The 18,201-nt window shown below is 36.4% G+C and overlaps 1 protein-coding gene across 2 annotated transcripts in view; it reads right to left on the reverse strand.

The window, feature by feature from the left end:
* Positions 1-858: 858 nt before the first annotated feature.
* LOC113053287 (glycogen synthase kinase-3 beta-like) overlaps positions 859-18,201 on the reverse strand; it is a 35,396-nt gene continuing 18,053 nt past the window's right edge. Inside the window, exons 2-11 of one of the 2 annotated variants that reach the window (XM_026218196.1) lie at positions 17,636-17,829; positions 14,061-14,144; positions 7,963-8,073; positions 6,669-6,799; positions 6,205-6,311; positions 5,262-5,359; positions 4,620-4,727; positions 2,320-2,506; positions 2,112-2,210; positions 859-1,095 (exon numbers count right to left, since the gene is read on the reverse strand). In XM_026218196.1, the coding sequence (XP_026073981.1) occupies positions 1,025-1,095; positions 2,112-2,210; positions 2,320-2,506; positions 4,620-4,727; positions 5,262-5,359; positions 6,205-6,311; positions 6,669-6,799; positions 7,963-8,073; positions 14,061-14,144; positions 17,636-17,829 (1,190 nt within the window). In that variant the 3' untranslated portion in view covers positions 859-1,024. The remainder of the gene's footprint in view (positions 1,096-2,111; positions 2,211-2,319; positions 2,507-4,619; positions 4,728-5,261; positions 5,360-6,204; positions 6,312-6,668; positions 6,800-7,962; positions 8,074-14,060; positions 14,145-17,635; positions 17,830-18,201) is intronic. The other variant, XM_026218197.1, reaches the window with a different exon arrangement.

Raw genomic sequence — 18,201 nt, forward strand, 5'->3', positions numbered from 1 at the left:
CATAAGAACAATGGATCTGAACATCACGACACCGACACACACGCGACAATAAATAACCAGAGGAAATCAGGACAGAAGGTGATTTCTAATGGCTAACTGAAAACAGCAGACTACTGTATCATTTCAGTCAGCGGCCAAACTGTAATGGATTCTGATGATGCTAGAGATATATATATATATATATATATATATATATATATATATATATATATATATATATATATAAACCGTGTATGTATATATCATACATGAACACAGAGATGGAGACACACATCTCACCTGTCAATCAAATGGTTTGCCCCTCCCCTACAGCCCGCCCATTTTATAAAACAAGATAAAATAGATTCAGCCGACTTAAAACTCCTGTAACAGAGTATTTCTCTGTTGTCTTTGTGGTTGACATGCGTTTTTTATATTTATACCTCTTGTACAGTGCCTTGTGTTTGTTAGATACGCTTAGATACAATATTTCCTCTAGTTTTGAATGCTTGCATCATCTTCACCCAATACATATACATACATATACATATATATATAAATATACACACTATATGTATATATATGTGTACTGTATACATGGGGTGCTCCCAACCAAATTCAAGCCATGCGCTATTAAAGGCCCAGGACAGTATAAAGGGAGAGAAGGTGTCCAGGTGAGAGAAGGGGAGCCCAGATGCGAACGGAAGTGGATGGATCTGGCTACCGGATTGCTTACATAATAAGATTGTCCTCTGAGAATGAAAAACAAAAAAAAGTTCCGGCTGGTCACAGACCAGGATTTGTGGTTTAACCCTCCCAGCTGCTCTCTCTTTTTCTCTGTCTCTGTCACTTTTGTGAATTACACTCGACGAGGCTAACTCGTTCTGAACGAAAAAAAAAAAAAAAAATCATAAATGAAGGTTGTTGGCTCTTGCAGTCTGAATAAGAGTGGCGGTTACATGACTCGAATCCTGCCCGATAAGCTGGTGAGCAGTAGGGTGGGCGTGGCCTCGGAGGCAGGGTCAGGTCTGATTGGCTGGGGCTCTCAGGTTGAGGTGTTGGAGGCGGAGGCAGAGGCTGCAGTTGTGGTCTGACCGCGATCTCCACTATTGACATCTGGACACAAAGACAAAACATTGTTATTAGCATATATTGTATGTTTTATACTGTCATATCTATTCATTTCATTTCAAAATGCAATTCATGCATGTCATGATTAGAATGCAGTTTCTGTATGATGAACATGTTTTTAATTTAGTTTTAAATGTCAGCATGGTACAACCGTCTTTGTATCATAATAAAATAATTTAAAAGCCTTTTTAAAATAATTACATTGTTATTAAATTTGCATTTAAAATACGTTTAAATAAGCAGTTTGGCAGTCTATTTTAATGCAGAAAAGGCATAAAACCACAAATGATATCATATAGATGAGCACTAAAGACTTCTGTAAAAAAAGCTTCTATAAAAAAATCAGATAATTTGACAAGACAAGCCTATTTAAGGTATTATTATTAATTTGATTACTTTTTTTGTCATGATATTTGTTAAATTATGTAACAGTATTAATTAAATACCAATACAGCATTTATTATGAGCTTTTTTATTATTTTATTTTTATTTTTTATATATCTATTTAGCTTTAAATTCAGTTTGAGCCATTTCAGTACATCAATCTATTCAAACCTATTTTGAGTTAGTTTCCAATGCAACATTTAATTTTTTTTCATAGTCTAATATTGACAATTTATTTTGTATTAACTTTGATTCAATAACATTTTTTTTTCATAGTTTCTTATAGTTTTTTTTATAGAGTAACAACACTGGTTGTACAACGTCGTGTGCTGCGACTCCCCTTAATTTCCATTCAAAAATATTTTGAAACTTTTTTTGAAAATGAAGAAGGAAATATGTTATTACTTTTGATGGATAGGCAACATGTGTTATTAATTCTTCTATACTCTGTCCATTTTTATGTCATTGATAAAAGTCAAACAGTCAGTAAAAACTTTGACACAAAACCCCTGTTCATTAAAAGCACTAAGACATATTAACAGTGTCTCAGAGTGAGCTATCTCCAGAACACAAGGGATGTCAGATGAGCACAAACAGCGTCTAAAGCAAAGGCTGACCTGAGGTGGCAGAAGCGTTGGTGGGGGTAGAGGCTCCTGTCTGGTTACGTGCATGAGCAGGAATTAGGATAGAGGCCAGGGATGGGTTACTGGACAGCTCTGAGTCAAGCCAAACGAAAAAAAAAAAAGAAAACATATTAAAAAGCTGATTACTTTACATTTGACAGCACCTTTTCTTCATACAAGCAAATGCAAAATCATGCCATACCTTGAGTTGTGAAGTTGAATAAGGATGGTTTCTCACGTCCATTAGGAAGTTTGACATTGGGATCCCGCAGTTCATCAAAGAAGGAGTGAGCGCAGGCCTCTAGCGGGGTCAGTCGAGCGGTCGGCGTGTACTCCAACAGCCGCGAGCACAAAGCAATGGCTTCAGGAGGCGTGCGCGGCCGAAACACCTGCAGAGACATTCCAGAAGCTTAGTAAGAGTCTATAACCAAGATGTATATTGTCTTCGATATAAGTATCGATGAACGGCAACACTTTATTGTAGAGTTTGCTTGCTACGTGTATAATAACATAGTAATAACACTTACATAATGGCATAATAAAAAAATGTGCATTGCTTTTGAATGAATAACCACGCATTATAACATTTTACATTTTGCATAAGCTTTCTTCATTCCATCTGAAAGATCACTCATTCGCATGATTTGCGATTAAGCCGCGACATGCCTTGAGCTATGGAAGTTTTATGAATCATTCATAAGAAACTGAATCATCTATGACTCATTTAGCAAATTATCTCCCGTTCACGTTTGGGACGATTATATGCACATCTTTATAAATGAGGTGCCAGTCTGACATTATGGCATCACATTAAAGGAACTGTATACTTTTTCATGAGTTATAAGGACGAAATGTTCATTTGCTTTTTGTAGCTAACTCTTTAAAGTGTTTGTCTTCAGCGGAGCAAGACATGCAATCATCGAAATAAGACTTGTTTATATCTAACTTATTATTACACTATAAATTAACAGTTTTTTGGTAAACTAGCTCTGGCTAACTTGAAGCAGAAGAAAAGGAAGGCATTTCAGCCTTTCAAGGTGATTGCGTCACATGCACTGGGGCATATCCTGAGCAGAAGGTAAGCGTTTGTTGAAGGGAGGGTCCGATTGGAAGCAGGATAAACTAAACACACCCTGCAGCTCAGTCGTGCACTACACACATTGAGCACCAGGGGGCAGCTGAGAGATCCTGCCATAATACTTAATCTGCACTAAAGCCCTAGTGTACCAAAATATCAATTTGATATCTGTATCGTTATTTTCAAGTATGATTTTTTTTTTAAGTAATAAATAAAATGAGATTTTGTTTGTGTAAATCTCCCTTTGTAATCAAACTAAAGAAAAGTATCAAGATTATTACCAGTGTCCATCTGGAACAGTTCATCTGTCCTTCAACTGCATTTTCAAACGACTCAGCAAGTTCAGTTTGACGTACATGACAACAGATTCAGTTGCAAGGCATAACATACTCCACTGTTCAAGAGTTTGGGGTCAGGAAGACTGTGTTATATTTTTGAAAGAAGTCTCTTGTGCTCATTTGGTGGCATTTATTTGATCTACAGTAAGAAACGACAGTAAATATGTATGTAATAATTTATTCCTGTGATGCGACGCTGAATTTCCAGCATCATTACTCTAGTCTTCAGTGTCACATGATCCTTCAGAAAACATTTCATATTATTTTCAGTGTTCAATTTTCAGGATCGTTAGATTAATAGAAAGTTCGAAATAACAGTATTTATTTGTGTAATATAAAAGTCTATTATAGAAGTCTTCACTGCTACTTTTAATCAATTCGACAAATTTTGCTGATTAAAAGTATCAACCGCTTTTACAAAAAAAATCTTACTGACCCCAAACTAAAAAAAAAAAAAAATAGTGCATACCCAAAATCTAAAATATATACCACAGAGGTAAACAACAATTGTAAAAAGTGTAATGAAGTCAGCAAGCAATGTAGAAAGCATGTCTGGTGATGTCATTCAAATCAAATGGACATGAGGATGTGACATCAGCTCCGTTCCAAACCCTCGTAAACTGCCTAAATATAAAAAACTTTTTATTTCTGGATTTTATTTAGTATTGAATGAACCATAATAGCACTATGTAGTACACATATAGTATATTTCCATATTTCTAATGTCAGCTTTTTTTTTTTAATCTTGACACACCGCCTTCTCTCTTCTAAATCAAGCTAAGGCGGCAACATATTTATTCCACCTACATTTTCTGAACCAGGTTTCCTACGTAGGCAGCTCACTAGGATTCAGAATAGACTGTATAAGGTCACTTGGCTAGCCATCACAACAGAGCTCAGATAGAGCACAATCTGGACTGAAGTTTTCCTTCTTCTTTCATCAACTACTTGAGAAGTGTGTGTCTAAGAACAATAACGAAGTGCTGTCTGCGAGTCGCGACGCGAATGGAGTCAGGACAGTGAGTGGAGATGACGGCCGGAGGTGGGAGACGGCTGTGCTAGAAGTAGAAAACAGTTGGCCTGTACCTGTTTACTCACCTTAGTCCATGGGTGGGCCTTAATCTGCGGGAACTTGAACTCGGTGTAGTTTGGGTTCATTTCCCGAATCTGCTCGCGTGTGGGGGTGCCCAGCACCTGAGACCACAAACACACACAAACACCAGTCGTGATCACAGCACAGGAGCACAGCTGATTCAGACGCACTTCTACAGGACCATCACGCTCCGGGGTTCACTGTTATTAAAATGAACTCTAGAAAATGAAATCTAAAATGAAAGTTAGACTGAAAAACTCATTTAACCAAGCTACAGTATTGATTTTCATTGTGTGTGCTTTTTTAAAATCAAGTTTTCAAATACCTTTTATGGATAAAGCTTATTGTTTTAGACTTTTTTTATGGCAAACTACAATATAATTTCTGCTGAAACCTGCATGGAATGTATTTCAATGTATTGTAATTACACACACACCAGTGAGAGTGTGAGACGTTTTAAGAGAGTTCACCTTAGAAAACTGTAGAAACACCCGTAAATCATGCTAACGGTCTCGTATAAAGCTAGAAACCTAAATCAACTGAGTGTGGCTCTGCAATTGTTGCTCTTCCTATAAACTCATGCAAACGCTGAGATTAAATCTCAGACAGAAGTGGCGGTGTAGTGGCACCAGTACCTTGATGATTTCCACCAGCTGATCCACTCCGCTGTCGCCGGGGAAAATGGGTTGTCCAAGCAAGAGCTCGGCCAGCACGCAGCCAGCTGACCACACGTCTGCAGGGAAAGAGGGAGAGTGAGGGAGGGCTGACACCAAACACTATCCTAAACACTATGAGCACCATGCATTCAATGAACTTACAATGGATTATATTTCTCATAGTTATAATGTATTATAAGTCTCATATCTTGCCATTGTTAACTTGTTACTTTACTAAAGACCACTTATAAATAATAACAACAATAATAATAAAAATATATATATATATTTTTACTTAAACAGCCATAAGATCAGATATCTGATCAGATGAATGTGTAATATGGCACATCTGATTTTAACAATATTTATTGTAATGTCAGTAAGATACTGTAGAGATCTTCAATAAATAACGTCAAGATATGAGACTTAGCATTCATTACAAATTAAGTAAATGTTGCGGCGTTTATGACGCGTCATAAATAATCATACTCATAAAAGTAATGAACACAAATAAGTACATTTTATAATGTATTATAATAGTTTTTATGATTATTTATGAGATGAAACAACATATTATAAGTTTTTCTTTATCATTATGATGCCTTACGAATACTCTTATAAAAATGGGCTTCGCAGAAAAAGTGTTACCAAAACATCGAATTGCATTTAATATAATTCAAAATGTAATACATTTGTATTTAATTGCAATTAACATGCAATTATATTTAGATCACACTTAAGTATATCATTTAAGTACTCTTTTAAAAAATAAAAATACTACAGTGTACTTCTTTTTTCACAAGAGTCACTTTTGACATGAATTTGCATATTTACCTTGATAAGAAGTGATAGCAGCATAATGGAGGAGTAGTTTATTGAAGCAGAAATGATTTGCATGGTAGTACAGTTAAAGCTCATGTACCTATGCTGGAGGTGTAGTCGGTTGCTCCAAAGATGAGTTCGGGGGCTCTGTAGTAGCGTGAGCATATGTAGGAAACATTGGGCTCCCCACGTACTAACTGCTTAGCACTGCGAACAAAAAGACAGACCGTCACAGGGGGAACATCTCTCTAAGTCCCCAGTATAAGGTGTTCATTAACAAACGGCAGATTCACATTCACATTTACAGCCAGCAGGTGTAAGGCAAGTGAGAAATAGATCCCCGAATATCACTTCACCTAAAACCTTTAACAGTATTCTTATGCAGACAAATGTGAAAAGCAGGTTAAATGAGGAAGGCTGAAGTCAGCACAGTTATCTCCGAGCATAGCGAGACCATCTGGAGCCTCCGGTGAGGTGTAATATGGGATTACCAGTTAAACGCACTTCACAGATCCACTAGGGCCGCGATACACCTTTGAAAGGTTATCCGAAAAGCCAACTGACCTGCCAAAGTCACAGAGTTTGAGCACGGCCGTGTCTGGGTCCAGCAACAGATTCTGCGGCTTGATGTCCCGATGGCAGATCCCAAAGGAATGGATGTAGGCCAGACTCCTGAAGAGCTGGTACATGTACAACTGTAGCGAGGAAGATAAGAGTCATCAGGTTACTAACGCAGTCATAAAAACAGCTCGCAAAACAAATTACCCTAAAACGGCATAATATATATATATATTTTTTTTTATATATCGCTTGTAATATCTAACAATTTAATTCAATTCTAATAATAATCCTCCAGATACACTGTTTTGAATTGGATTTTTTTTTTTCAAGGAACACAGAAGGTGAATTTTTGAACAACATAATGGCTGCTGTGTAACATATAATGAATGGGGACTGGTGTTGAAAATGACTTAAAAACCACCACAGTCCTTTTTAAGGATCATAAAGGTGGTCCATTTGACTATTCTGAATAATATAACGCAAGTACAGCTGCATTTACATCAGTGGCATTTTATCGCATCCATTGGTCTATTTTTAGAACCTTGACAGATTATTAGTGATTGATGATTTTTGATCTGTTCATCACCAAAACTTGGAATATAGTTCACGAGTCATACGGAGTACTTTTATGATTATCTTATGGTGTTTTTATGATTGAAAGAGCCCCATTCACATTCATTATATGCAAAGAAGTGGCCACAAAAGTCTTTAAAAGTACACATTTTTTGTTCCACAAATAAAAGTAAATAGGTAAGGATGTGTAATGACAACATTATTTATTTCTCTACAAAAACTCTAATTTTTTTAAGTAAAATATTAATTTAGAGCTCAGAATAACTTCTTCATAGAAATTCCCACAGCGCTATAAAATTCTATTAATTTGCATGATTTTTCAAGTTTATAAATCACTTTTTAAATGTTTGTTTTGTCTTAAATCATTAATTGGAGGTGTGCTGAGACCCTGACCTCCTGGTGGAGAACCACTGATTTAACTTCTAAGAGGAAAGTTCTCCCATATCTTTTTATCTGTACACATATTGTGTGTGTGTGTGTTTGACTATTTATGTCGCATCCTGCCAATAGCAGGAAGGATACAGCTCAGGACGCGGCACAAAGCAGTGATGATGTCATCACAGCAGTCAAGACACTGGTGACGCAGAACTGCTCGGGAGGAGGGGGAACACATGCCAACACACACTCGGCTGACCCGCAGACTCTCCCGCGGGAACAAAGCCCAAGGCTTTCATTCAGGACGTACACATCACTCACACAAACACACAACAGGAACACTCCGCACCTTTACATAAACCATGGGAAGGGTCTGCTTAGCGCGGCTGTAGTGTCTCGCCACTCTGTAGACGGTCTCCGGGACGTAGTCCAGCACCAGATTCAGATACACCTCATCCTTCTGTGGACAGAGAACAAGAAAGCAGATACTTGAAGTCACAGAGTTAAACTCGTCAGGATTTATAGCACATATGTATATAACTTGAAGTCAATGTCTATACTAAAAATGTCCCATACGCTGCATCTCCATGACTCAACAACCAGCTTGTGAAATGTATAAAACAAATAAAATAAAATCTGCTATGGAAACCACACAGAAACAGCCAGTTCTTTAGCATGATGTCATTGTGGACGTTGAGTGCCATGCATTGTGTGGAAGCGTGCCTGAAAGCGAGCGATGATTGTGCTCACCATCTTTACATAACATACATGCTTAGACATTGAAGTCATATCCTCCTGAAGAACTAAAGAAAAGGAAGAGCTCAATAGGGTGGCCTACAGGGCCAGTCTGACCCCTCATCTGATGTCACATCCTGTCTATTATGCCCTTCTTCCTTCCCCCACAAGTTCAGTTGCGAGAGGGTCTATTTCTGCTGAATATGACATGCCTGCAAAAGGACACGAGTCAAACCGACCTCACAGACTCTGTTAAACGTGTTAAGATATTTGAATACAAGAATAAGACCAAACATAAAAGATATAAATATAGATACAAAACATAAAGGGATTATTTCACCCCAAAATTTTAATTCTGCCATCATACATTTTCGCATAAATAACTTTCTTCTGCTGAAAAAAAAAAAAAAAATTATATATAAATATATATATATATATATATATATATATATATATATATATATATATATATATATATATAGTTGTATGAAGATATAAAATGTATAAGATGTGAAATATAAAGATATTATTTCTACAAAAAAGACACTTCTGTTATCATGTACATTGTTTTCAAAACATATTACATTTTTCTGTTGAAAAATGAAAAGATACAACACAATGGTACCATAACGTGGTTATTTTAGCTTTTATTTATTTTTCATGTTTTAAATTCGAAGTTAAAATTTTTTAATTTAAATTCTGTTTTTATGACATCTAGATTTTTCAATGATTTTACTTTCTTTTGTTGAAAAAATGAATAATAAATAATAAATAAATAAAAGTGCCATAATGTAGTCCTTTTAGCATGCTTTTTTTCTTTATGTTTATGTTTTTGTAAACTATTCCTTTAAAAAAAATCTGCATTAAATCTGAAAAAATTATGACAAGTAACAACAAATAAAAAAATAAAAATAAATAATAAAAATATATGTATATATACATACATACAAGTTACAAGCATCAAAGTATTTCACCAGGACACAGTGATTGGCTGCATACGATTAATTTTTCAGTGCCACTGTTTAGCCAAGTCATTTTTCTTTCTCCGCTTTGACTCTGACTGATAAGTAGTCTCTGATAACAGATGTTTGATTTCCTAAAACAATGTGGGAAAATAACCCAAAGCACCCGCTGACTGTGCTGTGCAGCTAAAATTAGCCGTAGCGATGACTCATCCTCCACCCTCACTACAGCAACAGCATCACTTCCTCAATTACGGCCAATCAGACCAGCTCCTGAGATGCCCCCGTCAGATTACAGGGCCGTCTGATTGGCTGCTGCTCTGTGGTCACATGACTTTGTGAGCGTGTCATTGGGTGATCTGTGGCTCATGGCACAGTAGTCAGCGGTAGCAACAGGTAGAGACTCATCTGTCCCCAGGCCCTGCTATTACCGTTTCTTTCACAAACAGCTCCTGTCAGAGCCAAACCTACAGGTGAGGTTATGAAGACATCCAATGAAACTTCTATCATTCAAGATAAAGCCTAACTACATACATGTGAAAACTTAGCCTAGTGAAACTTTAGACCGGTTTGGAAAACAGTGCCACCTCAATCATGCACGAGAAACATAAATCTGTAGGGATGAAAACAAGTTGTTCTGGTTCTGAATCTGCTTCCTCTTAACAATTCAGTTTTTTTTTTCATTAGAAATACTATAAAACCTTAATTCTATGAAACATTATTACAATTTAAAACAAACTGTTTTCTACTTGAATTTATATTTTTTATGTAACTCCTTCCTTTGATGCAAAAATGTGATGCAAAAAATATTAAAATGTGATATATTCCTGTGCAAAGCTGAATTTTCAGCATCATAACTCCAGTCTTCAGCGTCACATGACCCTTCAGACATCATTCTGATATGTTGATTTGATGCTCAATTAACATTATTATCAATGTTGAAAACAATTTGGCTGTAACCGTAATACATTTTTTTTCAGGATTGATGAATACCATTTATTTAAAATAGAAATCTTTTGTAACATAATAAATGTCAATTGAATGCATCCTTGCGGATTAAGTATCCAAAATAAATAAATAAAAATAAAAATCTTACAGCTCCAAACTTTAGGACAATAGTGTAAGAGTGAGATACGTCTGAAGAAATGCTAAATCCTTCATAGCTGCAGTGTGTGTATAAATTTAGTTTGTTTCACGCAAATACAGAAGTCCATGTGGCACATCTAAGAGCCTCTCTCTCTCTTCTTATTTTTGTCTTCGATGTCATTTCAAGTTATCATTTATATGATTCACACAGTTTAAAATCAGTCACTTATTGCATGATGACATTACAACAAAGTGGCCTTTTAAAAAGTGTACTTAAAGGAATAGTTCACCCAAAATGTAAAATCACCGCATGATTTACTCACCCTCAAGCCAGTTAACGATTTTCTTTCAGACGAATACAACTGGAGTTAAAATAAAAAACGTCCTGGCTCTTCCAAGCTTTATAATGGTAGTGAATGGGTGTTTAGATTTTGAAGTCCAATAAAGTGCATCCATCCATTAAAAATGTACTCCACACGGCTCGGGGGGTGTATAAAGGCCATCTGAAGTGAATCGATGCATTTGTGTAAGAAAAATATCCATATTTAAAATTTCATAACGAATAATCTCTAGCCTCCACTAACTGTCAATGATTTTATTGTTCATCAACTTGAAAAAAAAAAAAGAAAGAAAGAAAAAGAAATGCATTGATTATTTAACTGTTCCCAATCGAGACGACGTGTCCCCGAACTGAAATCGTAAATATCAACGCGGTACTCACGATAGCCAATGAGAGCGAGCGAGCGACACCTACCCGGATGTTGCATGTTTCTATAGATGAAACTTTGCAGCCACAAACTTGCCACGGAAGCAGAGTGCTGAGAAAGAAAATCAAGCATATTCTTTTTTATCACCTTATTCACCTATTGTGTTTTTAAACTTAAAATTTTTAGGCGAACTCTTACTGTGACGAGTGGGGCGGGGCCGAGAGCCGTGGGAACGGAGCGAGGCCGGTGGAGTGATTGGGAAATGAGCGACACCTCCTCCACTCACCGGTCTCGAGTCCCACGGAGGAGATCGGAAGGATACAAAAGAGGAGCGAAGACAGTGAAGGACGAGAGAGGACCAGGTCGGGCTTTATTTTGTGTTTGGTTGTTGTTTGTGCGCGGCAGTCGTCCGCGAGGGGCTATTTAGCCTGGTAAAGGATGTGACAATGTTAATGTATCTGGTCTTGGCGGAACAGATCTGCAAAATGCTGCTGCTGCTGCTGAATTGCTTCTGTTGTTGTAGATCATTGCTGCTTTTGCAAAGCAAGTAGGCATTTGCTACTGCCAATACATATGCCGATATGGTGTTGTGAGTATTTAAGACATACTGCTGCTGTACAATAAGCACATATAATAACCCCTGGCAGATCTATACAGGTGGAGCTGGGGAGGGTGGAGGGTTTCGGAGGAACTCTAAAAGCACGCTGCGAATTGTTATATTAAATGCTAACCAGCTATTTGAGTGTGCAACATGAACCAATCAGTTTGTGCCAAGTAGATTAATGCTCTGAATATCATCAGTTTGCATTAACGACCCATCAGCCAGTGCCATCTAGAGGTTAACGACAAAGTTAACATTTGAAACAATATTTATTTACTTTTTACAATGTGTAGTTAAATAGAATGAAAGATATGTGCTGTTTTGACAACACGTCATAATTTCTGAATCATAATTTCTCAATCAGATGCAAAAAGCAATCAAGAAACAGTGCTAATATATGCTCATGGTGTGCTGTAATACTTCTAAAAAAATTAGGATCCTATCTCCATACCAAAATCTCAGATAGCCAGACAGTGATTCATCTTTTATGAATCGTTAATATTGTATGTACTGCACCCAAGAGCTCATGAGCATGAAGTCTGAATGTAATTTTAGTAAGAAACTATGTTTTTACCCACAGGTCAAGAGCTTTGGTTCCAACCATACAATTTTGCAATGTTGTTTGCTAACGTTTGTTGAAACTATGGTTTGGGAAAACAGCAACTGTAGTTGGTTAACGAACCTTTTGATAAAACCACAGCACAGGTAGTGACACGGGAGTTACACTCTTCACCTTTAAGCTCAGAAAAGAGAAAGCATTTTATCATCAAAAAATGACACACTTCACCCCTAACATAAAAGTAATGATGGTCATATGTCAAGTATTTGTTCTCAGTGACTGGACTGTTGCCATATCATTAGAGTCTTGGACACAGCCGTTTGTTTACACCATTCTTCATCTCTCTCTCTTCCCTCCCCTTCAGCCTTTATTCTAGTTTCTTAGAGTTTTAAATTATTTTGTTGACCTGTTCTCCATGCACTCCCTGTCAGCCTTTACCCTGGTGCTCTGTGATTACAGAGGGGCCGGGGCGTGCGTGTGGGCGTGTGAGCGGAAACAAGCTACTGACATTTCGAAAGCGTGTTTCTCAGAGAAGAAAAAAAACGGTGGTCAGGCATTTTTGCAAAGTCATGTGGGTGTGGGAGAGAGGTCGAGAGGGTCTGTGCGTACAAAGAAAGACAGAGAGGTAGATCTGTGGTTGACGATGCTGCAGCGTTGACACTATTTATGTGTGTGTGTGTGTGTGTGTGTGTGTGTGTTTTAATATCTCAGTCAGAGTGTGTTAGGTCTATATATGCATAGCAGATAAAGCAGATAATCACATGGGCACAAATTCTCAGAGTCGATTTCTCACAGGTCAGCATCTGGGTGCCATTAGACTCCATTAGAGATGCATGGCCCATGTAGAGGGGCTGGGTAAAATAGTCAAAAAATATTATTGTAATATATATAATAATATTATTATTACATATTTACATAATACATAATATTATTATTACATATTCATATATTTTTTTAATAAAATAAATACTTTTATTCAGCAAGGATGCATTCAATTTGCATTAAAGTCACAGTAAAGATATTTCATGTAAAAAAAATATATATGTTTCAAATAAATGCTGTTCTCTTGAACTTTCTTTTTGACTAAAGCATCCTGAAAAAAAAAGGTTTTGGCAAAATTGTCTTCAACATTGATAATAATAAGAAATGTTTGCTGATCATCAAATCAGCATATTATGAAGTTAAATGACATTTTTAAAGCAAATTACTCTAAACTGTCTAATGTATTTTTGTAAAAATACTGTAAATGTCTTAAGAGACTTTAAAAACAAAAACAAAACTTACTGACCACAAACTTTTGAGCTGTAGAGATTATCTTGATATTTATGTATTTTCTCTGAAAATACTTTGAAAGTACTGAATGAAATACTTTAAATATGGCAATATTTAATGAAAATATTTCTCATTCTTTTACATTTATATTTTTTATTTGCATTCAGTAATATTACTATTTATACTAATTTTTACTAAAATATTTTAACATATAGTTTAAACTGATTCACGAAAAGGAATAGAACTTACCAACTTTAACAGCATTTTTCTTTAGTTTAAATCAGGGAATCTGCTGTTGGAACATCTGCCTCAATGCTCTCAAGTCAACATAGCCAAATAAAAATCACTCTAAAATTATTGCAACATGATGTTGCCTGATTTTATACTGCCAGCAAAATCATTGCAGGTATACTGTAAATATTTACTGTATAAATATTCAGACAATAATAACGGCACTGAAAAGGGCAGCAGAAAAACACACCGTGATGTAGCGTGAGATTAAACAAACGATGAAGTGACACTTACCTTATCTCCACTGGAGTAGAAGAAGTAACGCAGACGCACAATGTTGCAGTGGTCCAGTTTTCGCATGATCTGAAGCTCACGGTTCTGCAAGGAAACAAACAAGAAAACTATTTACCTTAACTGCTAATAGAGCTTCAGCATCAGATAAAAATAAAAATAAAAATGACCCTTATGTGGTCCAGGGTCCCAAATGGGATTCACTGACGTCCCTTTGAAGCATTATGATCCAGAAAAAACTATTTTCTCCAATCGGTCATGAATGAATTGATTTACTCATTCATCAATAAACTGCTGATAATAGAACTGTAAGAGCGACTGCTATATGTGAAGTGCAATTCAAATAAAACACACACATAGCAACAAATAAAGTCCTCGAGAGTTCCTCGCTTAGAGGAGTTGGGTCAGTTTCTGACCCACATCTGACCAGAATAGAGCTACTGAAATGGCCCATAACCATGACAACCAGAGACATCGGGCGGCTTCCACGAGAGAAACTGGCTAATCCAGGGTTTTATTTAAAGCACCACCCACACTGTGTGCATCTGAGAGAGATGCTTCCTCTATTTACAATCAGGGCAGCAGAAGATAAATACAGGAAGACTTCATATCTGATGCAACTTTAAGACTTTTGAGGATTTGTTTAATCGAGGCAACATTCACTTTGGAAAATAGCAGGGCTATTCAGTGTCTGTTTGAGATTAAAGTTCGGTTTGGTTTGGTTGGTGTGAAGCGGTCTGACAAAACAAAGTCCACTTGAAAAGGTGGATTGGGTCAAAGTGGTTACTTTGGGATGTTTTGCAATTAGTATGAAAGAAATCTGTCTAAACTGCTAGAGATGCCATAATTTAAATCAATGCATTTCATTCTTTCATTTATTTTAGTAATCAGCTACTTTCTGCTTACTTGAATTATCACTTCAAGAAACGTTAAGCAATAAAACTTTATATTATTATTATTATTATTAAGTTATAACATTTAAAGTTTTGAGTTTAATATTTGGTTTTGCTGTCGTATAATTAATTGTGAAATTACCGGTAATGTTATCAGGAACTGAATTTTGGATGAATGAAGTGTGAAAAGTAAGAGAGGGAGGGGTGTGGAATCAAACTTGAGTTTGTGTGTGTGTTGTGTGTGAGACCGATCACACGGTGAGTGGTAATTTGTGAACACACTAGTCTCTGCCAGCTCTGCAAACACTGTCACTCTCATCAGGCCACTCCATTCACACACACACACACACACACACACACACACACACAACTTCATCACTTCAGCCAAATCAGATGACAGTTCGAATCTTGTCTCAAACATCACAAACTCTGAATCTACGTTTATACAATGGCTGTTAGGTTAAAATGAGGGTTTCTCTTATTTACATGAAACCATTTTAAGTTTTTTTTAGAGAAAACATAAATATTTAGAATGAATAATATCACACTCAGAATAAGCAAAGATGGAATATCTTAGCTACTGTTAATTGCCTTCTAATACAGTTATAAACTCGGTTGAGGATAAAGCAAACAGCACCTTTGCTTCATGCACAAGGCCAAGTACACAATCACTTCATGGAAAATGATTGATTCCTCTGAAAAACCCCAATTACATCACTTCAGCTGAACTATTATATCACACGAGCATCTGAGTAACAGCAGTGCTGGATTACTGGCTTCTGCTGACAAAACAGCACATGGATGTGTGTGTGTGTGTGTGTGTGTGTGTGTGTGTGTGTGTGTGTGTGGTGCTGCTGTGTACACACACACACACACACACACAGAGAGAGAGAGACATTACCAATCAAAAGTTTGGGATCAGAAACATTTTATATGTTTTTTAAAAGAGTTTCTTATGCTCATCAAAGCTGTAATTATTAGATAATAAATACAGGAATAAAAAAAATAATATTGTGAAATATTATTATGGATGTAAAATAAAATTATGTTTTAATATACATTAAAATCTAAATGTATTCCTGTGATGCAAAGCTGATTGCTGGAAACTATTGTGCTGCTTAATATATATATATATATTTTGGAACATTTGATACTTTTTTTCAGGATTCTTTGATGAATAAAAAGTAAAAAAGAAGAGCATTTATTTAAAATCTTAATATTTTATAAAAAAATACACAATATACATTACTTTATATACTGGAGTAATGGCTGATGGAAATTCAGCGTTGCATCACAGAAATAAATTATATTTTAAAGTATATTAAAATAGACACTACTATTTTATATTGTAATAACATTTAGCAATTTTTTTTTTCCTTTATTTTTGATCAAATAAATGCAGCCTTGATGAACATAATATATATATAACTTATCTAGGTTTTTCTTTAGTTTTTATACATACTAAATAATAATACAAATATCCACTAATGTCAAAGTAAGAAGCTTGTGCTTGTGAGATATGAATAGTAGGACTGTTCTAACATGCTAATATCATGTATATATGTGTGTGTGTGTGTGTGTGTGTGTGTGTGTGTGTGTGTGTGTGTGTGTGTGTGTGTGTGTGTGTTTGTTGCAGGGTGAAGGTCACACAGATCAACACTCCTACAGATGCTGACACACTTCACACACACAGATCCTCTCTAGGAAAAGCTTTGAACAAGAGAGGGAGCAAACTCCATTGAAAAGGAAGGTGGAAAGAAATGACAGAAATAACAGCAAGAGTATCACGTGAAGCTTCACAGATGACACACACACCCCACAGCGCTTGACAGGAGCTTATACTTGACGTGTTTTGCACGTGTTTCACAAAAACAACAGGTGGCAGCTTAGAGAGGAGAAACAGAACAGCATAAGACAAGTAGTTTACCAAACTTTACTTGGTAAATATTAGTGAGGATGACTATGTTTTCTGACTAGTGACTGATTTCAAGAGGTCAGTGTTAGCATGTTGCTAGGATAACAGCGGAGTACTTTAAAGTTAGCATGAACTGGACGTTAGAACCAAATTTACTTCAGTATTGTGACATATTTCCCAGTAAAACGCATTATTGAATGAGGAAAAAACTGAGGTTTTAGTGTTTTAGTGCACATCCTTGTAAAGACTACAATGAAGAAACGAATGTTTTAATGTGCACTAACAAAGTGCACAAGGTTCATCTGCTGTGTTTGATGGATGTTTTCTTAGAAGTACTTCTACTAATACATAGAATTTGCTCAGAAGATACAATAGAAAGACGTATAATTATACCTGGACCTTTTGGAACAACCTCCCTGTTGGAAATGTGCCAATGATGACTTAAAATGCTTAAAATGTTTCCAAAATACAGGCAGCAGCACTTTCACCCAAGAAGACCCAACAAGGTGCCAATGATAAGGGCACACAGCTTCTCACACACACACACACACACACCAGAACTCTCTGATATCTCCGTCAGGTCACTGTTCACACGCTGTCCTTCATATGTGACCGTATTCTGGTCACATACAAAATACAATTCTATTAATAATAAAATAAATAAGGATATAGGAACAGAGACCAAAGCACTTTGACGAGAGAGCCTGGGATGTTCTTAAGAAAAGCCTTGAGGCCATTACATACATTCAAGGGACTGAGAAGGGTCTTACCTTAAATCGCTTGTCCTGAAGGACCTTCTTAATGGCCACCAGTTCTCCTGAGTCACACAGCTTGGCCTGATAGACCACGCCAAAAGAGCCGTTCCCGATGACCTTGGTGTCGGTGTAGCTGACCTCCTGCGGCCGGTCAGGTCCCTGTCCAGGGGTCGCCACCACTGTGGTCACTTTACTGCCATCTTTATCTCCTACACACAGATAAAGAGAGAGGCGGCTGTTAGAAAACACAACAAGGTCTCAGTAGTGAGTTTCCTGAGCATTACACATTGTACTAAGTTTGAGAATCAAGAACCATTTTCTACAATTATAAAATAAATACATTAAATATGACTGGTTTTCATGACATTCGGTTCCATTAAGAGCTCTTGCATTTTTTTATGTCAAGGAATGTATCAGTTTTTTTTTTTTTTATTTTTTTTTTTTTATGCATTTGGCATTTTCATCCATTTTCAACCAAACTTGGGTTGCATTCAAAGTACAATTGTTAAATTGTGAGCTTATGCATGCCTTGGGAAATTGAACCCATGACCTTGGCATTGCTATTGCATTCTAATGTTTGA

The sequence above is a fragment of the Carassius auratus genome, chromosome 34, assembly GCF_003368295.1.
Source record: "Carassius auratus strain Wakin chromosome 34, ASM336829v1, whole genome shotgun sequence".
In the NCBI taxonomy this organism is placed as follows: Eukaryota; Metazoa; Chordata; class Actinopteri; order Cypriniformes; family Cyprinidae; genus Carassius; species Carassius auratus.